Source organism: Anarrhichthys ocellatus, unplaced genomic scaffold (assembly GCF_004355925.1).
Source record: "Anarrhichthys ocellatus isolate YVR2014 unplaced genomic scaffold, GSC_Weel_1.0 scaffold55, whole genome shotgun sequence".
In the NCBI taxonomy this organism is placed as follows: Eukaryota; Metazoa; Chordata; class Actinopteri; order Perciformes; family Anarhichadidae; genus Anarrhichthys; species Anarrhichthys ocellatus.
Window position 1 is genome coordinate 316,640 of NW_022280085.1, and position 23,654 is coordinate 340,293.

At 43.2% G+C, this 23,654-nt stretch overlaps 2 protein-coding genes across 4 annotated transcripts in view; one reads left to right on the forward strand and one right to left on the reverse strand.

Moving 5' to 3' along the window:
* Positions 1-3,061, reverse strand: part of cdc42ep1b (CDC42 effector protein (Rho GTPase binding) 1b) — a 12,776-nt gene extending 9,715 nt beyond the window's left edge. For all 3 annotated transcript variants that reach the window (XM_031871035.1, XM_031871034.1, XM_031871036.1), the window contains exon 1: positions 2,892-3,061. The gene's annotated coding sequence lies outside the window, so the exon portion shown is untranslated. The remainder of the gene's footprint in view (positions 1-2,891) is intronic.
* A 7,657-nt stretch (positions 3,062-10,718) lies between these two features.
* zmp:0000000896 (caspase recruitment domain-containing protein 11) lies at positions 10,719-23,532 on the forward strand. The gene is made up of 24 exons (XM_031871048.1): positions 10,719-11,004; positions 13,244-13,486; positions 14,662-14,799; positions 15,683-15,869; positions 16,319-16,457; positions 17,097-17,312; positions 17,506-17,625; positions 17,760-17,885; positions 18,055-18,234; positions 18,322-18,426; positions 18,798-18,834; positions 18,922-18,959; positions 19,070-19,158; positions 19,253-19,299; positions 19,414-19,534; positions 20,047-20,224; positions 20,468-20,591; positions 20,716-20,956; positions 21,102-21,168; positions 21,293-21,395; positions 21,530-21,688; positions 21,826-21,938; positions 22,089-22,204; positions 22,489-23,532. The coding sequence occupies exons 1-24, from the start codon at positions 10,998-11,000 to the stop codon at positions 22,694-22,696; spliced, it is 3,102 nt and encodes a 1,033-aa protein (XP_031726908.1). The 5' UTR covers positions 10,719-10,997; the 3' UTR covers positions 22,697-23,532.
* The last annotated feature ends 122 nt before the right edge of the window (positions 23,533-23,654 follow it).

Below are 23,654 nucleotides of genomic sequence, written 5' to 3' on the forward strand. Positions count from 1 at the left end.
AAAAAAATAAGAAATCAGGAAGGGGGCAAACACTTTTTCACACAACTGTTTCTGATGGTGATATATGTGTAATTATGGGTTCATGACATTGTCTGACAGTATCAGACTGTGTCTATATGTGTTTCATATCTGAGAACTGTTACTTGTAAATTAACTTCCTGTTCACGCCCTCTCACACTTTCCTTAATGCACTACCGAGTCAACAAAATGTCTCACAAGAAGAAGCATTTGAGATAAGAATTTTCTGCACATTTTACCTCTTCAACTAGTTCAATGACTCCTTTTACAGCACAAAGAAAATATTACTAAACAACAGCAGGCTAAGCAACCACATCAATCATTATGGTCAGGTTCAACCCTTGTCATTGATTCTTTTTTTCTTTTTTTATGCATGGGACCTTTGTCAATAGAACGCAGGGAAACGAGGCCAAGCAACAGTGAAGTGCAAACACAGCTCATTTCATTTCAATAGACACGCTGAACAATGAGCATAAGGAAATGTTCCCTCTCCAAACTTCCACCTGGCAAACATAAACAGAGAGGCACAGTTAAAGTGGCTGCTTAAAGCAACACTCATTCAAAGTTTTATTTTAAAAGTCTGTGTAAGTGATGACCATTATCATCTCCAGAGCTCATTCACTATTATATTACATCTTTATGATTTTTCATTTTGCCCTATTTTTGTATCACAATGTCATGATCGTCACTTCTTCAAAAAATAGGTGCAGCTGTCTCCATTGTGGCTCATCACAATCATGTAAAAGCTATCCACATTTGAAATCACCAAGCAAACACATAATTATGCACATATACTTAGTTTAATGTTTTGGTCCTTGTTAGCTGTTGCAGTGTCCACTGAGGACCTACGCTGCTGCAGGGACAGACAGAGTGTCCAGATCAGAGGTAGCCAACACGGTGCCCGCGGGCACCCTGTCGCCCGCAGGGACCACGTGAGTCGCCCGCTAGACATGTTCTAAAAATAGCACTAGTCACCATGGAGCTCCGTCTAAAATTGTAGTTGCTGTTCTTTTTTAATCTAAACCGCTTGCATTAGTGTAGATTTTAAAATGACAATATTTCTTGTCATAAGAGAGTTGGGTACACAGAGGCGCACGGTGGACAGCCAGGACGAGGCCGCCGCACTAGGTTTTCAGGTTCCGAATCGCGGGCGCTTCCCGTTAGCGCCAGACGCGCGCCGCGAGCGCACCCCGTCAGCGCCAGACGCGCGCCGCGAGCGCACCCCGTTGTCAGGTCTGTAAATCTTCGGAACAGGCCGCGGGGCAACAACTCAGGGGTGGCGGGGGAAGAGGCGAGGCAACGCAATCCGACCGAAAAGGCCCATACTAGAGGTTTGAACGCGCCTCGGAGGGTTGGATCCCCCGCTCGGCTATAGACGAGACTGGTTACTAGTTTCTTCGTGGAGAAAAGGGTACCGTTGGAAAAGCTGGTGTCGGTGACAACAGACGGTGCTCCCGCGATGACGGGCCGGCATGCGGCTTCATTGCGCAATGCAAAGGTGACCCAGACTTCCCAAAATGTCTACATTACCACTGCATCATTCACCAGCAGCCGCTATGTGCAAAAGTAACCGGCTTTAATCATGTGATGATACAAAAATATCAGAGATGTGATACCTCTGACTTTCAAATGGTGAAACAGATTAACAGAAATAAAAGTTGTATGTTTAAATATATATGTGTAGCTATACCATCATTGTTGTGGAAATCATTCTTAATAATTATTGTGAGGAATAGTTAACTGACATGTGATCAAACAGTCTCTTCACATATATTATTATTATTATTAAAAGGTGATCTGTGCAACTTTGTTATTCAGGAAGTTTGTATCAAATAAGTAGCCCTTCGTACTACTCGGTACCCTTGAAGTAGCTCTCAGTTTAAAAAAGGTTGGTGACCCCTGGTCCAGATGATTGAATGGATGAGGGACAGTCTCTATAACCATTAAGTCACCTCCCTGACAGGCGGCCAGATCTGAGATCTGGCATGTCCCTAAGACAGTTGCTCTGTGGTTCCAGTGGAGGAGCACAGTGACCGAGTGATTTTGATTGCTTCCACCACACCTCTCACCAGTTAGAACCAAGCTGCCGTCCATGTTACCAACACTGTTTGAAGTCATATAATAGAGCGCTTACATTTTCAATTTACAGAGCAAGTTCAATTGAAATGTGACCTAAAAACACGAATCACCACCGAACTAAAGGGAAGTAATGCCGCAGAAGAGGATGTACAGAGGGTAACATAATGTAAATTAAAAAAGGACTTCTTAGTAACGGTCTCAACATTGCAAACACTCGTTATGCCAAATGGTAGAATTTGGAAAAGTTGTATTGTCATGCAGTTTTTATCTATACGTTGTTAGGAGACTCTCCCTCTTTACATATTTTACTGAATAACGATGCACCTGCATTCTGGACACAGATCATTTGTCCCCTTTGGAGCTCTAATAGTTTTCTCAAGCTAGATGTTATTTAAAGTTGACAAATGCTGCTAATTGTCATTAAGGCAAGTTTTTTTCACACATATAGCGTGATCAAGTCCTTCTATCGTTGATTACGTTATTTTGTCTGAACCGTTCAAATGCAGAAGAGAAACACGAACTCACTGTTAAACCAACTGACTCCACGGTGATGTACGCACGTGGGCATTAAGGTGCAAAAGTTGATCGTGACCAAGTGATTTTAACAAGACTGCGCATGTGGCTGCTCTGACTGCGCTCTTCTACGCACAGAAAAAATGCACTCAAACGTGTTTGTATAGAACGCCAACAAAACTGGATTAGATGTTGACTGCGTAGTAATTTACTGCTGTTGATTTTTCACATCCATACTCGTCATGCAACTTACATCAAAGTTATTTACAAACTTATCTTACCGTAAAACAAAGTAGTCCCTTAGTATAGACACAACCTCGGTGTCATTCTCCTCGGTTTGCGGTCCGCACCGTATGTTGCCGCTTGGACATGAACTTTGCATCGGTGCAGCGGCTCCGTGCTGCTGCTGACAAGTGGAGTGGAAGGCGATGGAGAGGAAGAGGAAGAGGAAGAGGAGGAGAGGGAGAGGAGGAGAGGGAGAGGAGGAGGAGAGGGAGGAGGTCGCTGGACTCGAAGCCTGAATTAATAAATAATAATGGATGTTGAAGGAAGCCATATAGCCCTAATCCTGAAAGAGAGTGGTTGAAGTGAATGCCTAAAGTGTGTACTCTACACGTGTGTGTGCGCGCGTGCGTGCGTGTGTGCGCGTGTGTGTGTGTCCCATATTTTTCAGTATTGACTACTGAAGTTCGTCTTTTCATGTTTGTGGAGCACAAGAGGTCATGACTCTCAACCAGCATATAGCAGCTCATGTCAACTTTCAATTTGAGCAAATCTATGAAAACAAATGTAAAAGATGTAAGAGCACTATGAAGAAGAGGGAAAATATAAAGAATAGAACCAATGTGATGAAGAAAAGACACCGAGCACATTCTTTTGTGAGGCTGAAGGCTGCAATAATAAACCACTGAGACTCTTCCCACACTGTCCTGCCAGGGTGTGCTTGAGCTTCTGGCTAAATATGGGTATATGTGCATTATGTTTTGAATTACTTTGGCTTATTTGTCTGTGTGTGTGTGTGTGTGTGTGTGTGTGTGTGTGTGTGTGTGTGTGTTTGTGAGGAGTCTCCTGATGCTTGGACTAATCAGGTCTTAACCTCGGTTCCTCTCAGTCTGCCATTGCCTTAGACAGATGTTTAACATGTGAACCCTTTAATCTAACATAGGCTGCAATGACTTGGACATTTAATCAAAACCATGAGATGTACAGCAAACACAATGAAACACACACACACTCACAGTTGTCATTTCTGACCTTTACTCAGCCCTGTAAACATGATCTCTTAAGAGTTCCCATGGGCGTTATCAACCTTTCTTCTCTCTGTGACCCCCTCTTCACCTCACTCTTTACAAAAACACACTCATCACCAACTTTCAGTTGGGCACGCAACAATAGGCTGCATGTCTGTACAGCAGAGTACGACATTAGCCATATTTTAAAGGGTGTTTTTCACTGTTTGACATGCATGTTGTCAGTGCAGGCTACTTCTGTGTGTGCTGATCTAAAACAGACATACAAGCACAGATGCACAGACTGGCATCACCACAGTATCAAGACATCAGACCAAGGCACACACAAACAACAGGCCAGATATTGTAGTGACTCATTCAAATTGTTATACAGTGCCCTCACTAAAATAAGCAACAACAACAAAACTATGTTCTTGTGATTTCATCATCTCTTTACAGTGAGTTCCAGGTATATTAAGGTGCATATGTGGTTTCACTGATACCTAAGGTAGGAAGGGTTAGTGCTGAAACCAGCTGTTGCATCCTGAGAAATACAAATAAAGAATATTCAAGAAATTACTATGGATGAACAGAAGCCCAAATGTCCAAGCTATGAGGGGCTGTGATGCAGATTTGACAAACAGAAATCAATTTACTAAGAATGAATGTCCCGTGAGGAGTGTGTGGGGGGGGGGACACAGACGCGGCTGATTTGACAGGGGAATGAGATTAAAGAGAAAAGGGAGCAGGGTGAAGGCAGGAAAAGAGGCTGAGGGTAATCAACTCTAAGCAAAGGGGAAAGGGGAGGTTTAGTGGAGAGGATGTGAAGGGTGATGGGGCTTGACAACAGACATGAGAAATGGAGGGATCATCTTCGCTGTAGATCTGGGAGGGCGAGCAGCTCTTGTTGACAACAGCTGCAAAGTATCAGAGGCTCTCTGATGGGCAGTGAATGTGAAGGCGAGGACAAGAAAACCAGAGGACAGAAGGAGTGATGACAAAGGGAAAGAGCAATGACAGGAAAGTTAACACCGCAAGCTTGTGAAAATCATGTTGAAAATATTGTCTCTGGAAAGAATTGTGTGGACTTATATTTAATCAGTATTGTACATTCAAGTTATAGTATAAATGCATAGAAGTGACAGAGACAGAGAAACGTTATGCCGAAGCATGAAGCTCATGGGCATGAAAGGAGGAAAGAGAAGGAGGTGGAGAGGAAGGAGTGCTACTCAAACAGGATGAGAAGTCTCTGAGACAGAAAAAGATTTTCTTCACAGGAAATGACTTTCTCACAAATCAGCGAGGCAGCCAAGAAGCTTTGACTGCTTTCAGACACTGAAACTCATTTAGTGTTCAACAGCTCACTATTATTACTGTCACTCAGACACTAAAGGTTCATCCAATAAAAGCACATCCAAACAAGTCAGGTGTGAATTATTGTAAAGGCGGTTCCACTTCACCCAGAGCATTATACTCTTCATGGTGGGTCTCGTCAATCTGGATGTTTTGGGGGTTTTGTGGATCTGACTCCTGCTCCGGAGGACAGATCCAGATTGGACTCCTGTTCTCATAAAAACCCAGATGTGCATTTGGAGAACACGGTCTGGGAAGTGGGACTGTCCAGTTGAAGTGGGGGGAGAGTGGTGTGAGGAGGTTGATATATGGAGGGGTACATGAAAGAAGTCGACCCCTGTGTCTTTGTTTGGACTGCGCTCCTGTTTCCGTGGATTCCGACCGGCCAGGAAGCTGAGTGTTGGCCCACAGACAATAGAGTATTGTAATGTCAGTCCTCCGTGCTTTCTAGACTACAATAATAAAAACAGGCATGAACACACAGACACACACTGAAACACTTAGTTCTGACTGTCACTTTTGCGTGACTATACCTTAAAAGCAGATCCCAGTATGAAGCAGTGAATTGAGAAGCTGGGAGAATTCAATAGTTTTGACGAGGTCAGTGACTCAGCAAGGGTTAATCCGTCATCCCTGTATGTCTGCCTGACGAGGGGCGAGACGGATGATGATGTCTGGGAGAGCTGGTGAGCATTGAAACCAGCCATTGTACTTCCAGACATACTGTATTCATAATTAGAACATGCACACAGATGCTGATGGAGCTGGACATGGAAACAGACACCAAATATTGTCAGGGGGTTATTAGGAAACTAAATGGCTTCCTGTTATCGTAATGAATAACTTGCATCTCCTAATTCCTGCTTTAAACTACTATGTTGATATACGAGTTCGTTGGATGACCCTAAAAATATTGTGTTTGTGAGACTAGAGACGCACACATTGTTGAGAAGAGCTTGAACTGGAGTCTTACCACACAACCACTCTCGTACTTTATTGTTATCATTCCCAAGAGGAAGGGTGTTTGTTTTGTTGATGCCAGGTTAAAAAAGGGAAAGCCAGAGGAACGTGACAAACATGCGATCCCTGACCTGTCTGAAAACAGTGACCCCTGGACATCCTCTCCAAGCCTGTCCATTCAGACATCATGCACAAATAGAAATAGGAGCATATTAGGAGCATTACATGCACTTACAATACAGTACATACACTGAAATGTACACAAAAATGTTGTGCTTACTGTGACTGCTCTATATGTAACCCTGGCAACTTTGAGCGTGTGGTAAGCAGTAGTTGCATTTTTAAACCTGTATGTGTATCTGGAGATTGATGTGCAGCGGTTGGTAAAGCTGTTCGTGTCTGCAGTGGTGGAGCTCAGATTTAGAGCCATCTAACACCCTGTAATTCAAACGTCTCAACTCAAACCTCACCGCTCTGGAAGGAGAGTGACAGGAAGGGGAGCAGGCCGGGCCGTCAGTTTTTTTTTACTGGCACTACAAAGTCAGGCCCGTGCGCACATTTGTCTGCGAGTATGTAGAAGAGAGTCAATCAGCAGGAAATTCGTACGTCACACTATGGTTGTCATCGTGTGGGGAAACAGGGTATTTAACCTGAGCTGAGGTTTAAATTCCTTTTTGTAGTTCTACAGTAGACATTTATGGTTTATAGTTTTACGTCACACAGCTCTAGTAGTATCTAGTTGAAGAGGTGATTGTATTATCCAGCCCTGGACCAAGAGTTGATATAGTGATTTAAAAACGTGTGTTCAGTTGCTCCTTGATTGTGGCCAGCGCCCAGAATGGATGATGACTCCTCCCTGACGCTCCAAATTTGTCCAGATGAGGTTCTGTTGAGGTCTGAATTGTATCAAGCTCAACCACATCGCCTCCATATGAGGTTTCTTTGTCAGCCTGCATGGCTTCGGAAAATATTTCACACAGCAGGTCATGAAAATGTAATCTTTTAATTAAAGCTTTTAAAGTTTATTGCGTGATAAATAAAAGAGCCCTCTGGTTTTATTGTTGTAATATTTTTGTCCCACTCATTGTTTGTCCAAGCTTCTTGTTTGCTTCAATAAGAGTTCCTCCCTTCACTCTGACCCTTTGCTGTGTTGATGTTGATTCCATGTTAAACAGGAAATTGCAGGGTATTACTCTGGGTTATTTACAAGATTCATTTTTTTGGTCTAGGCAAATCCATCAGCACAGCACCCTTAGAAATACAGCTTCCTCTTTGCAAGTGGAGAGTGGAGAGAAACACGTGTATTTCATTGATGCATGATATTCATTTCTCAATTCAGTTTTGTCATAAAGCATTAAGGGTATCTTGAGTACCACCAGCCTGATCAATGGAGAGCTACTGCCACAGTATCAGAGGAAACATAAATCACATGTCAAGATTTAAATCTGTCTCAATTACTCATGCTCCTGTCCCTCTCTTTCTCTGCCCCTGTTTTCAAAAAGAGTCAGAAAAGACGCATTCTTCACGGACACAAAGGGGTGAGTCTGTGCTGCTGCCAGGCTTGAGTCATAGATGGAGCCATGGGGTTCAGCTGCTGGGTGAAGAGCCGGGCCTGTTGTGTGCCGGTCAGGACAAGTGTGGAACAAACATAGAAATGAAACCCACAGACGCTGCTGCTGTTTAAGCTGTTGGCCTACATTGTTGAATAGTTGTAGATTAAAGCAGATTTAGATTAATTCTGGTGTCTGATTACATCCTGTGCTGAACCTTTTTGCATGTGGGGAAGAAGCCACTCCGTCTAACATGCACTTCACACAGATAATCACACAGATATAAAGCAAATTTAAGAAAGTTGCTTATTCCACAAAGTGTGGCAGTGATGGTTGTCAGTCCCGCCCAGCTCGTGATGAATCATTTCAAAAAGACGCCAAACCAACAGCTGCTCACTCACTTGTTGTCTGGAGAGGGAAACAAAACAACTTAAAGAGCTACAGATTAAAGCGTACAGAGCACTTAAGGGAATTCTGCACGGCCCATTTCTGTGTGACTGAACTGTCACAATATCACACATTCCAGCATTAGCAAGCTGTGGGGTCCAGTGCTGCCGTCAATGGCTCCTCTGTGCCGCCGTCACCTCAGAGACAACAGGAATGCTCATCCACTGCAGCCCTCCCTCCTTCCCTCCCCTTCCCTCCCCTCCCTCCCCTCCACTCCCTCCCCTCCCTCCCCTCACCAAGGCCTGGACTGCACTGCTGGAGGATGGATGGCTCTGTCGGAGGAAGAGGCAGAGTGTAAATGACAAAGAGTGAAGCAATGCGAGGGAGACAAAATGGAAGAAGAGCACAGAAAGAAGGGGTATGGAAGGAAAGAGAGAGAGGAGGAGGGGAGAGGAGGTGTGAGTTTGTGAGTCATAATCAAGGATGAGAGGCAATCAGTGATGATACAGCACAAGGAAGTAGAGTTATTTATATAACCTTCTCTAGTTCCTGTCTGTTCGTTATCACATTTAAAATCAATTACCTGATAAACATGAAAAAGATTTTAAAAAATCATACCATATCCCTGCATAAGGTTAAGATAACACGGCTCAACTACTTTTGTAGGTCTTTGATGTATACAATTACAGATCCTTCAGTAAGTGCATAAAATGAATGGATGTCATATATGCTATTCTTGTGCAGTTTATCATACAGAGAGCTGATGATGTCTTTTTGTAGGCCAACCCAAAAGTTAGCATCGCACTGGTTCTTTCTACAAAAAGCCAATGAGATTATTCCACTGGATTTTGGATTATTGCAGAAAATGAGCCCTGTGGCGAACAGAAGTATATGATACTTACACGTTTTGTTCAGCAAGACAATCTTCACAAATGAACACCACTCTAATTGTTTTTGGAGCTTAAATGCAATAGAAGTAAAAAGCTAACAGACACTAAATCAAATTTATTTTATGATCATACTTGGCGGTAAACCGTTTCTGAACTACAATGACTTCATGTTACCACCACGTAGCTAAAGGCGGACTAATGCTCAGCGTGATGACGTTTTGTAGTCTCATTTAGCCGCTTGTTAGCAACTGCCTTTTTTAAGACACGTAAAACTTCTAAATTCATGAGATGAGTATTTACTGACATATTTTATGTCGTAGAAAAAAACAAAACGTTGAAATATTTTAAGCTTGTTGTTAACCACAAACCTTATTTCAGGCATCTAACCAAAATCAATTTAAAAAAAATTGACTGTGAGACGAGGGGCAAAAATGCTGACTCATTTCCGGGTTTTAAGACTCATTCCTACAGCACTCTATTCAAAGTGAGACCAAGGCCTGATGCAAAGTCTGTATTTATTTCTGCACAAGCATGTAGTTTATTAAGAGGACATTTTGTAGAGAGAGCATCCTCACATGCAAGCTTCCTGTAGTGTATATGAGTACGTAATATATCTCTATCTAAATTATCTCTCAGCAGCAGTACTGAGACCCCAAACAGGAGGCCTGTTTGTATTGGGTGTATTGGGAAGGCCCAGGGACGAAGAGTATAGGCTGACATTTCCTGTCCACATGCCAAGAAAAAGACGCATTCTTCTGCTAGGCACCCCACATTTCCTGTCTGCCTTCAGACTCAAACTGCAAGACACATTTCACACCACACCCTCTGCCCAGTCCCGTCCCACACTCAAGAGCTGCCTCGGAAGAGGAGGAGATGTTAGGAAATGATATCATTTTAAATCTTTGACATAGCCTACATTGGTGTATATTTTCACAAACCAAGGATTCATATAATGTACCTCTAAAATGTACATAATTTGACTTGTGACACAAAATCACCTTTTCTTCTCATTTATTCCTCATTTCAATTCTTTCACCTGCTGTTAAATGATTTTGAGTACAACCTGTAATTATCATGCTAATTTACATCATGCTCGTTTTGGTAACACTTGCCTCTACTTGTTTTAACCTTTTCGTCACTTCCTGGTTTCATTTCCTGTGCTTTCCATTATTAAATGCTGTCACCTTCTCTGGTAGTACTCTAGCTCAAACAGTATGAGTCAGCTGTCCCACTTACCTAATACTCCAGTCTTTATGTGGTACGTGCTATAAAAACATGCATTAAACAACAACAAAAAACTGTGAGGATGAGACACTCTGTGTCATTGTTTTTAAATGCATCAGATCAGTCAGGTCAGGTGTCCCTCGGCAACGCTGGTGACTAACCTGCTCTCCTCCAGGACACAAAGTGCTGCAACACAAAGCTGTCTCTCCTGCACATTTACGAGGGGAGAAGCTATTCTTTGCAACTGTGAGTGAGTGACTCACGGTGGCAGAGTCATATTCTCTTTAAGTCATGTTTCTGTGTCAAGCCTTCATGATAGCGCTCAGAATTCAAGAAACATACCTGGAAATATTTATGCAATATAACTATCACTGTAATAATGCGCCTATTGGGGAGAGATTTGAGTGGACAGTCAGTGGTTGAAAGCGCCATCTAGTGCTAAAGGACTCTGCTGTACCTCAGACACAGGCAATCTTTATTTCGAAGCTCTCCTCAAGAGTGAAATGTGTTGGGAGAGGAAATCCGCTGTGATTTGGTGATAATCGTTATCGCTGTTCTTGGCTGCGGATTGGCTGGTTGGGGTTGACCGAGGGTGGGGGAGCTGAGTGTGCCAAGGTGTGCGTAAAGGAGTACCTGTGCGCTCGCTGCTCTCCGGCCAGATGGCTCCCACGCACTCTCTCTAGTCTCACTGCTCAGTTTAACTTCTGACGCGTCTCTGGACCTGAACGAGACGCAGAGGACTTGATTCATTTGTTAGGTCTCATCGTCAGAACAGATTCAAGGAGGTTCGAGACATGAGCGGTAAGCCAACGTTTACGATTTCAGCAGTTTGTAGCTGTGTTATGAGTAAATAACTACGCGTTAAATAGTAGCAAGGCTGTGCTATAGCCGGGTATACAATCAGTGTTAAGGTCTTAAATTCGGCTCCCAGTTTGGGTCAACAACAAGAAATAGACAAGTATACAAATCTGGCATTTTTAACTCCCGCATCACTATAATCGATCACATTATGTAATACTATTCTACCATGTCCACTGTGGAGCATGATCAAGTTGCCCTCTGTTTTTGTTGTTGTTGTTGTTGTTGTTTTTAATCAATACTCTGTCGATGTGACACATTTGTTTCATGACAAAGGCTACTTTTCTCAAACCAGTTAACACAATAATCTTCTTTTTGGTAAACTAACATATATTAACATATAACATATACATATTTTCAGTCATGTCAAATACATCTGATTTTTGTTAAAGCTACTCTCAAATCTTTCCAAACTTTCACACAAGATATAAACATGGCCTTTTGGAGATAAATGCATCTGATAACAAAAGTCTTGTTGATGGAATATATGTGAATATGATATCAGCAGATAACACATGCATAGTTTTGTGTTATTGTTTGTTTTGTTTCTTTTTTTTCTTTTTTACAATTGAACCTTGGTTAAAATTGCAGATTGTATCTATTTATGTTCCTAGAAAAGATGATGGTAGATCACAGTATGGTATTGGGTGTTTTCTAATGCTTGGAGTGTAAGGAGGAGGGGTTCGGTTGTGATCACATGAGAACAATGTCTCAGTAGACGTGTTTATGGGTAATGACTGAGATTCCAGAGCATCCAGACCTGCCTCGACCTGCCTTAGCTCAGATCAGTCACATCAGCTGCACAGAGCAGCAGGCGCCTCACTCTCAACGTTGCTAAATAACACAGAGGGTAAATACTAATAAATCATTTTCATGATGACTTATCCATAGGTTCTTTATATATATTTTTTATCTATAAAGTGGGACAAAAGCCCATCACTAGTTATCAGAGCCTATAGAGCCAAGAACTGCCAAAGCATAACAGACTGCAGTGAGATGTGACAGATACTGGACCTCTGTGTGATTATAAAGTGCATTTGTTAATCCAACAGAAATGAGACATGGGGTTCTGTCTGTAGAAACAACACAGCTTTGGGGGCTTGTGTTGTTAAGAGTGTACCTTGATCAGCAATTTCTCACTGGATTTGGAAGGCTGGCAAAAGCTTTCCCTCCCTCGCATCGCTGATAGCAGAATCGACCATTATGCTAATATTATCATTATTACAAGAGGAAAGAAAATAGCTTAACAGTAAGTGTGATTACACACAGTACGTAGTTGTGTTTTTAACACACTCCTGTAGTGGCAGGGGTTTTGACTTTCTCTCATTGTCTCCTCCACAGTGTGAAATGAATGGGACTGAGCAAGCTTTTTTCCCCCTGGTGTGTTTTCAGGTGTGCAATATGAGTCAAGCCAGTATTTTCATTCCTGCACTCTGAGACACTGACCCACAAAGTGTCCTCCCCACCACAGTTTATGACCCTGGTAACAGCAGACTCTAACTGCTGCTGATATACTAACTCGTATGAAATATAACTTCATTCATCATGCAAACGCTTATTGGCTTTCAGCTAATCAAGTTGTCCTCCTTAAATGAGATCTAACACCATTATCTGCTCTCCGTGTGGCAAATGGCCTGAAGTTAAATGTCCATCTGTGGGACTTGTGTTTTGTAGGAGTAAATCCCCCTCTGCATTCCTTGGAAGATTTCCAGTAAGGAGGTTCATCTCATTCTTTCTCAATGCAACAGATAAACCCAGTAATCTTTTATGTATCCTAAAGAATGATTTCTATTAAAAAGGGCTCAGTGTTTGACAAAGAGGATCATCATGTATTGCATTTTAATTTGGAGGAATATATACTTATTTCACAAGGATGCCTCACATGTTTTGCTTCTGATGTCTTATCTGTGCGTTAAAAAGCAGACAGACAGTGATTTTTTGATAAACCATAGTGCAATGACCCACTTTGAGGGCTGAGAGGTGCAGATAAGTGTAGTCAGGACAGTAAATCTGGCCCTCGGGCTGAACTGTGACAGTCAAATGAGACATGGTCCAAAGTAGCAATTCTACAGCATTTCTGGAGTCACTAAATGATTAAACGATTTTTCTTTCTTTTTTAGCACAATAGTTTTTACAGCAGTCAAACTTCTTGAACTGCTTGTAAATTTCCGGTGTCTTGCAGGTGTCACAGTTTGGGCCGAGGACGGGGACATAGCTCAGGAGGAGGTGCGGTCCTCTCCCTCCTTGTCAGAGGAGCGCTGCGAGGAGCTTTGGGATCGGGTGGAGGGGGTACGGCACAAGCTCACACGCATCCTCAACCCGGCCAAACTCACGCCGTACCTGCGCCAGTGCAAGGTCATCGACGAGCAGGATGAAGACGAGGTGCTCAACTCCACGCAGTACCCACTGCGCATCAGCAAGGCCGGTGAGAGGAGGAACAATTCATTCGAAAACGTCAATACATCTAAAGCGGAACACCAGCCATACAGCTAAAGTGAACTCCTCAAGCAAAAGTGTCAGGTTTAATCGTTTTTATTTGACATGACGTAAAAGGCCATGCAGTTGGTTGTGCATATGTTACCCATCAGCTAGTTTCAGATCATGAAACTGCAATATGAGATGGGAAACTCACAGTAGAAGATACTATGAGTCTTTTTGTAATGTTATATTGCACCTATTAAAAAAAACAAGCTACTGTGAGGTATGAGGTGAAAGGGAGCTGTCAACAGGAACTTGGTTATTGTAGTTTGGCCTGTTGGTTTGGTAGGCTATACTTCTTGGAGGCTACTCATATTTTCAGTGTGACATGAGGATTGTATTATCTCTGATGCCCAATGCAAATAAATGCCCAATACTCCACTTAGAAATCAGAGAAAAATGAGAAGAGAGGAAAAGCAATTAAGTAGCATTAGCATCATCATAAAAAAAGAAGAATGAGAATTTCTTACATTTCTGTAATTTTTACCTTTATGAGACAAATGATAGGAAATGTAGGAAAAAAGACAGGGGGTCAATATGCAATATGCTCTTTGCTAATGAACCAATACAAATGGCTGCCTGGAAGACAATACAATATTGTACAATAGTACGACATGCTTTAACAATGGGAAGCACGACAGTACATGCAGTATGGTTCTTTTGTAAAACCACATTATGTGTGAGTGGTTGTGCAGGAGGTTGTGAGAGAGGAACAGGCGGGTATAGAGATACATGTTGCAGTGAGTAAAACAGGCAGGAACTAAGGAGAGAGTGAGATGAAAGACTTTGCCAAGTAAAGGGGGAGTGTAAGGCTGACAGAATGGGGAGTGAAGATAGTAAAGATGAAGACGAGGACCGGAGCACCCAGTTCATATCGCTGTGGTTTCGTTGCCAGTGGGTTAGCTCATGCTACAGCCGCTCATTTATCATGGTCATGTTTGAAATACCAATGTAACTACAGTGTAGATGGCACTCACATCAAAGAGGTAGCATTTTTGAGGTGAGACTGCTTCAGCTTTGATAGTTTACAGTACCAAAATGCTGACGTGAGCTTGCATGGGTTTATTGACATTGTGCATGGGATAGTGATTAATCCCACATTGTTACACTTTTGTTGAACAGGTCGCTTGCTGGACATTCTGCGTGGTCAGGGCCAGCGAGGTCTTCAAGCATTCATGGAATCGCTGGAGTTCTACCACCCGGACCAGTACACGCAGCTGACCGGAGAGCAGCCCACACAGCGATGCTCCCTCATTCTGGGTAAGGCGGGGCTTCTCTGCATGTCGAGGGTGGCAGAGGTGTGGACTCACCTCGTGACACAGAGTTGAGTTGGACTTAAGGATTGAAAATAATCAACCAAAATACTTTGAAAAGAGAGAGAAATATCTTAATGTGGAACGAGAATTTTCATGCGTACACTTTGAATGAAAAGACACTGTATTTAATCGAAAATTGACGTAATAAAATAGACTCCATCACAAATATTTCAGGCCCAAAACTCAAACTTTAGGACTCAGGACTCCTGATTGTCATCTTGAGACTTAAATCTGACTTTTAAAAAATAACTTAGCCCCACTTGTTGCATAAGAAGGTTTCTTTACTGGCACATAGTAAACACATTACAGACATTCAAACTTTGGATAAGCTTACTACGGTATATATTTAACTGTTACATGGTTAGAGACAGAAACTCTGTGTTCAGTGTTATCTAGTGGATAAGTAGGCAACTCTCTGCAGAGCTGAACACACAATGTGTTGTTCTTACTATGCTTAAGAGTATCTTAAGGAATGAAGGGCATGTTAAACAAGCAGAATATAATGAAAGGCCTTTGTACGTTTGACAATAATGGTCTCTAAGTCAAAGAGCAAAAGATGTAGAGCCAGTATGGGAACTTGAGAGGAAATCTTATAACAAAAGCTCTCTTGGTACTTTCACAAAATATGCACAAGGATTCAGTGTTTCCAGATGTTTACATATGCGAAAAGGACACGCAGATGACTTAGACACACTTTCATTCACCCGTCCCGTCTCCTCACACATTAAAACAAGCCACTCCACTCTCCGCATATGAGTTTACCCACTCCACGCACATTAACCAGTTGTACCCGTGACCCATAACCTCCACCTGTCTTTACCCCCCAGATGAGGAGGGTCCGGAGGGTTTAACCCAGTTCCTGCTTCTGGAGGTGCGTAAACTGATGGAGCAGCTTCGAAATAGCCGCATGTGTGAGCGCCGCCTGTCTCAGCGCTGCCGGATGGCAGAGGACGAACGCGGCCGCGCCGAACACAAAGCTCAGGAGTTGTGTCGGGACAGACTGCAGCTTGAGAGGTTTGTCTCACTTTTGGGGGTAGCTGAGTTTGGTCCTCTAACTTTTGTCAGGCTGTGAAAATAAAATCTTTGTTCACTAAATTCATGGGTGAGAGACGAGTCATGGAAGCAACTTTCTCAGACAGTTTGAGCCAGGTAATTTATCTTGTTGATGGCGTCAAACAGGCAGTGATGAGTAACTTTCTATAGAGAGCTTACCAGCTGGTTTTTGAGATTTGTTTTGGCAAAGATCTTCGGCAGCTGAGAGACTGACATTCCATTTGAGAGGGTAAATAAACAAATATCCTGATTGAATCTCTAGTTAATAACAGCAATATTTCCTCGTGAAGCTTCAGTGAGTGGATTAAAACTACGATGAATCCATGAACGAGTAACTTTAATGTCACAGAAAGCAGATGGTTTACCTTGTGTCGCACAGAAATGAATCAATAAGGATTTGTGATCTCTAGGCTGCGGCAAGACTGGGAGTTGGGCAGTCGAGAGCTGGGCAAGCTGAAGGACAGGCACCTGGAGCAGGCTGTGAAGTACTCCAGGGCCCTGGAGGAGCAAGGCAAGGCCTCCACCCGCGAGAGAGAACTACTGAGGCAGGTAGGTCGGTTGGGAGCAGCACATGTAAAAAACGAAGCTGTACAGTGTATCATCCTAGGAGGTTAAAGAGAGTGTATGTATATTCACCACAAATCATAGAACTCACAGATATCGATACGAGGAGTTGTCAAACACAAGACTTTTTCTGACTTTTAGTGTGAGAAGGTCCTCAGAAGATGAGTCATTCCCTATGTCCCACCACATTCCTCAGCTGATACTCACTCTAAAAACAGCTGGTACTTGCTGCAGAAATGGCGAATTTGCTAATAACAGTGATCTACTTGTTTGCCCCTGTTGCTCTTAGCTTTAAGGTGCAGGTTTAGGTGCTCCATGAGGGGGCCAAGAGTTTCTATTTAACACAAGGGTCTGTTCTTCAGAGATACATGTTACTTGCAAAACCATGTCGTATAAAGACAGGGAGAGATATTTTAAGTTCTGGAAGACTATACGGGAAAGAAAAATAATAAATGTTATGTTTGATGGCATGAATAGCAGCACCCAGGGCAGTTCAAGTGAAACTGTTTAAACTGGCACCCAGCTGCAACAGCTCATTAGCCATATTTTAAACGTGTTTTTGTTTTGGCTGGTGTGGACGTTTCAAAATGTCAGGGTATGTGTTTATGGCTGCTTTGGTTACAGGTAGAGGAGTTCAGGTCCAGGTTGACAGACGCAGCGAAACAAGCAATCAATCCTCCAGGGAACACCACGGCAGCAAAGAGAAACAGTTTGCTCTCCTATGAAATAAATGGTCCTCCACCTGCTTTGCCAGAGAAGCCGCTGCACCACATGGAATTTCACAAAGCTGAGAATACAGGAAGTCAGATGAGGAACTTAGTTCCTGCCACCGGAGTCATGGTATGTTTTTAAATCTACAATATTTATCGTCGAAAAGCACATTTGCTGTTTCTTATTGTGTCGGGACCAATCACACTGCTTTTTCCTCATAATTTGTCCCTCAAGACAAAGATGTAGCATGCTTTTTTGGGCGGTGTTTCTAAAGATGCAGTGTTTCATGCTGTCAAAATTAGCTTTCTGTTGTTTACCTCAGGCTCTGATGGATATCCTGCAGCAGGACCGCAGGGAGGCTGCAGAGCAGAGGCAGGAGCTCTGTGATATCATAACCCGGATACAAGGAGAGCTACAGAGCACTGAGGAGCACTCGGACAAGGTGTCACAAATGATCTTTAAGATTATGTATTTTTTACTCTGTTAAAAAAAAGTTTGATGTACAGCCAAAGTCAGTGTTAAATGTTTTTTTTTCTGCCTTTAAATAGAGGTTGTAATGGTAAACTGTGTTTGTAGCTGGAGTCGCAGTGCGAGCAGCTACAGCTGAAGGTGAGAACTCTCCAGCTGGACTGGGAGACTGAACAGAAGAGGAGCGTGTCCTATTTCAACCAGATCATGGAGCTGGAAAAGGAGAGAGACCAGGTCAGTGTGAATGGAGGCCCAATAGTCTCTCGCCAACTTTCATCAAGGCACGTTTGTCGTTAGCTGTGTTGCAGTTGGAATTCCTCATATTAGCACCAATGACTAGTCTCAACAGTTTTCCCACCATGCTAACTTTTTTTCCCCTTCCTTTTTTCCATCTCTTCACCAGGCTCTGCGTAGTCGAGACAGCCTGCAGTTGGAGTACACCGACTGTCTGCTGGATAAGAACCGTCTGCGTAAACGCATTGCAGAGCTGCAGGCCAACCTGGAGCAGCAGCAGAGGGAGCTGGAGAGAGAGAAGGAGAGGAGCCGGGAGCAAATGGAGCAGAGCAGCCCCGGTCTGCACTGTGTGAGTTCACGCATCAAGTTAGGAGTGCAGCACTGTCGTCCCACTGTAACCACACAAGGCGTTATATTGTTCCCTCTGTCTCCTCAGTCCCACCTGTCCCTGTGCAGTGAGGACCAGTGCTACGGCCCCTGCTGTTCCCTCGGCCTGGACCTGAGACCCCAGGCCAATGGCAGCCGCCTGCTGCTACGAAAGGTCAGGGCTGGCCTCCATAACTATGATCTTACTCACATTCACAGTAACAGTAGAATCACCGTCATCCCAGTCATGATTAAAATCAGGATAAGTGCTGTTAATACAGTGTAACTACTTCTTTGTGTACTGTGACCACAACTATTTTGGAGACTGCAGCAACATGTTTTCTCACGTTGTCTTTGCAGAATGCGAGGAATGTAGCTTTTGGACTGCAAAGTAAATATCTTTAGCTGGAGTCGAATCTTATTATTGTGTAGAGTTTGAGACTGATTGTAGTAGATTATTATGCAACCCTTAGCGTGTTTGTACCTGCACAATATCTCTATCGCTGTGAGGTCACACCAGTTTCACTCCTGTTCTCTGTGCCACAGACACCCTCGAGTGGCCAGGCCAACGATAACTCAGAGGGTAAGTTGTGTGCACTGACACCTGGTGGATGATTCTCACATTTTGCGTAGAGTACTTGTGCTTACGCACTTTATTTCTCCTCCACAGGTTCATGCTCCAACTCAGAGGAGAATCTGCTCTTGTCAGTGAGTACCACAGCTCCGCTCATTAACAAACACAGCACGGAAAGAACAAAAGAGACAAAGAATGAAGGAGTAAGAATCTGTGTATTTTGTATTTACCTCTCTACCCTCAGACAGACGACAACGAAAAAGAAATAAATCGACTCTCCACATTCCCCTTCCCACCGTGTATGAACTCCATCAACCGACGAGTCAACACTGAGTGAGTTAATCAGCCCCACGTCACGATACACAATGTCTGTTATAACTAGTTTCATTTCATTCTCATTAAAGTCCCTTTTTTCTGCTCTGAATAGGTTTGACTCGGAATCGTGGGGCAGTGATGAGAATGATAACATTACAGGTATATTTGATTCGGTCAAAAATAAAATTAATTAAAACTTCACCTTGTGGTTTTACAGCCTTTGCATGTAGTACGTTGTGAGCGTGAGTTACGAGGCTCTCTGGTGTTTTTTAGGTGATCCGAGTGAACCTTCTTTGTGGGATTCCTGGACCTCCCTACACTCTCATCTCTTCCCCCCTGACCTGGTCAACCTGCCTGCAGTCTCTTCACACCAGCCCAGTCCTAGTGATTCCAGGTACAACATAACGGATTAAATGCCTGTCAATGACAGCCACTAAAAAACATTGTTAAAGCACACTATGACTATGTATGTGATGGCTTCCTGCTTAATAACCAATGTCACTTATAAAGTGCTTACAGCAACATCTAACAGCTTCATAGATAAGAATGATGATTTATTTTACAAAGGTATGGCGTGATTATTGCCCCCATTGACCTTACATGACTGTAACACAACTGCACGACCTGAATCTTGTTTGTGGAATCCTCAAAATGCAACCGAAACAATATTTCTAGCAGATGCAGTTTAACAGAACTCAGTGGTTAACATCATTAATAATTGGGTCCAACGGTTTTCCATACAACATGTGGATGAAAGAAAATCTTAGAGCACAGAACAAGCATAAAAGTGAACCTTTTGATTATATGAAGTGAATAGACTAGTTGCACTGCTCTTTGCCAAATCTTTGCCTCATGTACATGTCACGCCATCCTCATCTAATGCTGCCCATCCCTGCCATCTCTCAGCACACCCTCCTGCTCCCCGTCCTCAAGCCCCCCCATCTCACCAAAGCACAGGAGAGCCAGTCTAGCTGACGATATTACGATAGTCGGAGGGAACCAAACGGGGATCTTCGTCAGCCACGTGAGAGCTGGTTCCCAAGCTGAACTATGTGGACTGAAGGAGGGCAGTGAGCTGCTGGAGGTGTGTGTGTGTGTGTGTGTGTGTGTGTGTGTGTGTGTGTGTGTGTGTGTGGGTGCGTCTGTATAGTGCATAAATCATGTGTGAGTATTGTGTGTATGTACATGCTTCATGATAGAGGTGTGCTTCAGCTAATGCTTACATGTGTATTATTTGGACAAGTGCCCATTACAGTTCTGAGTGTACAAGGGTTTTTTTAAACAAGCTCCTTGATTGAACGTGCACATTTCTCTTAATGTTGTCCAGCTGGAGAGGGTTCTGTTTGGTGGGGGCAGTGTGCTGCTGGGCCAGTGCACTGCTGAGGTAGCCCACTTTTCACTGCAGTGGTGGGCTGAGCCTTCAACGCTCAAACACCAGAGCAACCCAGAGGGTGAGTCCATTTTTTTGTCAGATATTTTTACATAAAACTGTAATAGGGTATTCTTGAAACCTCTGTTCATTGATGTCTCAGAGAGATGAGACTATCTTTCCCCTCTTCTGTTTCCTGTCCTCAGCATACTCCAAACTGTGCTCCCACCTCTCGTCGCCCACTTGTATGGGTGCTGACTCCTTCTATGTGCGTGTTAATATCAGCATGGAGCCTCGCGGTGACCCGCCGTCTCTGGGTGTGTCCTGTGATGACATTATACACGTCACAGACACAAGATACAATGGGAAATACCATTGGCACTGTTCCCTGGTGGACCCATACACAGCCAAGCACCTGCAGGCAGGAACCATGCCCAACTACAACAGGTACGCCAGTTGGACCTTGATTTGACTGCAACCTTATTCTAATTCTGGCTATTGAGCTTTGTTTTTATTATATTAGAATATAAGTACCGCCTGTTAATTATGCCAATTAAGAGTGTAGATGACAAATAAGTATTTTCCATCTCAGGGCACAACAATTGTTACTTGTTAGGCTACGAAAAATGGCCCTGGAGCAAAAGGACTTCAAGAGGAAGGTCAGTCTGCTCATATTGAAATGACACGCTGGTTCCCTTTCAGTCACTGTGCTAAACCAAACTGTTACATAACTCCTACAAACGACTACTAAATGTTTATTTGTCTCCATTTTCCGACATGTAGTTCTTGAAGAAAGCATCCGGACGTGTACGACTGGTCAAGGCAACGGACCCCAGTTGCCGTGGGATTGGTTCCACACAGCAGGTCCTTTACACACTCAGCAAACGTAAGATCCAGCCCCAGTGTTCCCAGAATGCAACACCAAATCTGTGTGATGTTTTTTTTCTTATTTTTTCAGTATCCTTTTTGTATTTACAAGCTGTGCATTAATGTCACCTTCATGTGTGCCTGTCCCCTCAGGTCACGGGGAGCACTTGATCCCGTACAGTTTAGTGCAGCCGGTGCAGGTTCAGACTAAGCGGCCGGTCATCTTCTCCCCCTCTCTTCTCTCCCGTGGTCTCATAGAGAGGCTGCTGCAACCAGCAGAGTCTGGTTTGAAGTTCAACACCTGCCCACCAGGTATGCGCACAGCACACACACTTATTCACGTCCCAAACAATGATAGACCCGGTGACCGAAAAGGTTGATGATTCCTCATTTGACCATGGCGTGATACACCACAGTCTCCTCTTTCCTCTGTTTCCTGTGGTTTACAGAGCCTATCCAGGCTTCAGAGAGACGAGACAAGAGAGTGTTCCTGTTGGATCCCTGCAGTCCAGAGACGACTCTGGGAATATGGCTGCAGTCGATACAGGACGTCATCAGCCAGGTAATTAAAAAAACACATCATCGCTGAAATAATCGCAAGGCACAAACATTCCAAGTCTCTCTCAAGGAAAAGACAGAAGAGTGTTTCATTTTGCTGATGATAATGAATGCATATTGTCACGCATTGTCCAAATCTCCGTCTTTGTCTCAGGACAAGCACTGTCTGCTGGAGCTCGGGCTGCCCAGTGTTGAGGGCTTTTTGAGACAGGGGGTGTACCCTATCGTCATCCATATCTGCCCTAAGAACAAAAAGCACAAGAAGCTGAGGTACGTGGGCACCCATTTGCTTGGCAAGTACAGTAAATGCAGTGTAACAGTAAGTACGCATCAGATCATATAGCAGCATGATGGTACATCAATCAGGCTCGTGCAGGTTCACCACACATTTCACGCCACTCACATTGTAAGGTAAATTTGCATTTTTCTCCATCTGCAGATCGTGTGGTGTTTTCTTACCATACAGATATACAAAAAAGTGTTGCTGTTGTTTTAAAGAACCCAACGTTTTTCCCTCTAACTTGCTGCATATGACGCTCCAACACTTGAAATAGGAAGTTTTTCCCACGGTGTGGGGAGGACAGAGTAATGGAGGAGGTGTGCCAGGCCGAGGAGCTGCAGCTGGAGACACTGCCCCTGCTCTACTACACCCTGGAGCCCAGCACATGGAGCTGTACTGATGAGCTGCTGGCAGCCATACGTAATGCCATCCACAGTCAGCAGAGGGCAGTGGCATGGATCGAACTGGATAGGCTGCAGTAGAAGGGAGAAACAGAATATTTACTTTCATTATGCAAAACTTCAAACTAGATTTTCTCCTCTTTGAATCAAGAATCTGGCAGCTGGCAGCAGGTACCAAACCACAGCCAGGTTTTTGGAGACAATTAACATTCAGTGTTAGATCATCATACTGTTCTAAGGGAGTGGGATTTACTTGTCATCTTAATAATTCTAAATAATTCTCATCTTTGTAGCCAAGCTGGACTTGTTACAATGGGAGAATAGGAAAAACATTTTAAAACTAAAACAGATTTGAACCACATATGGAAGGTACATGGCAATACAGACCTCCCTGTTAGCTGTTTTTATCAACAGGAATTATGTCATGTTACTTTTTCCCATTCACACAGTTTTATTTTTTCTTACTGTATTTTAAACATTCAAGGGATAACACAAGGTGCCCATTTTTTAAGGCACTTTGGTCCCTGGGTATTCAATTATGTTGTAAGTGGAAATTTAAGCTGTGAGGACACAAAGAGGTACAAAATAGGTGAAGGGGATTGTAGTAGTTGTAAGCAGGGATGTAGTGGAGGGTGCTAATTGGCTTATCCACGTGTATCTGGAGTAAATACTGCGTCCTTTTTGGGCTGACATAATGTTTGAGATGTAAACCAATAACATAACTGTAATTATATGAACAGATTTCAAAGAGAAAAACTAAATTTGTGGCTATTTTTAGGTGGGATGTGAATGACTGAAAGTCAGCAAGTGCTGCATTTTTATTTACACTAAACTGTGCAACAGAAGCTGTAGTTCTCACTTGGACAAAATGGTCTTGTTTTGTACTGCAAAATCTTTTTTTTAAATAAATGTATATGAAAACAGTTGATGTCTTGTATGCTCAATTGTACAACAGACTTGATCTAATTGTTGATGTTTTTATTGAAATATTACAACACTGTATCAGTGCAGTAGATTCAGTGAAGAAATTAAAGACTAC

Coding starts and splice junctions, on each gene's coding strand:
- zmp:0000000896 (XM_031871048.1), top strand. Junction 18,427..18,797: donor GCCGCCTGCTGCTACGAAAG/GTCAGGGCTGGC, acceptor TCTGTGCCACAG/ACACCCTCGAGTGGCCAGGC. Junction 18,835..18,921: donor GGCCAACGATAACTCAGAGG/GTAAGTTGTGTG, acceptor TCTCCTCCACAG/GTTCATGCTCCAACTCAGAG.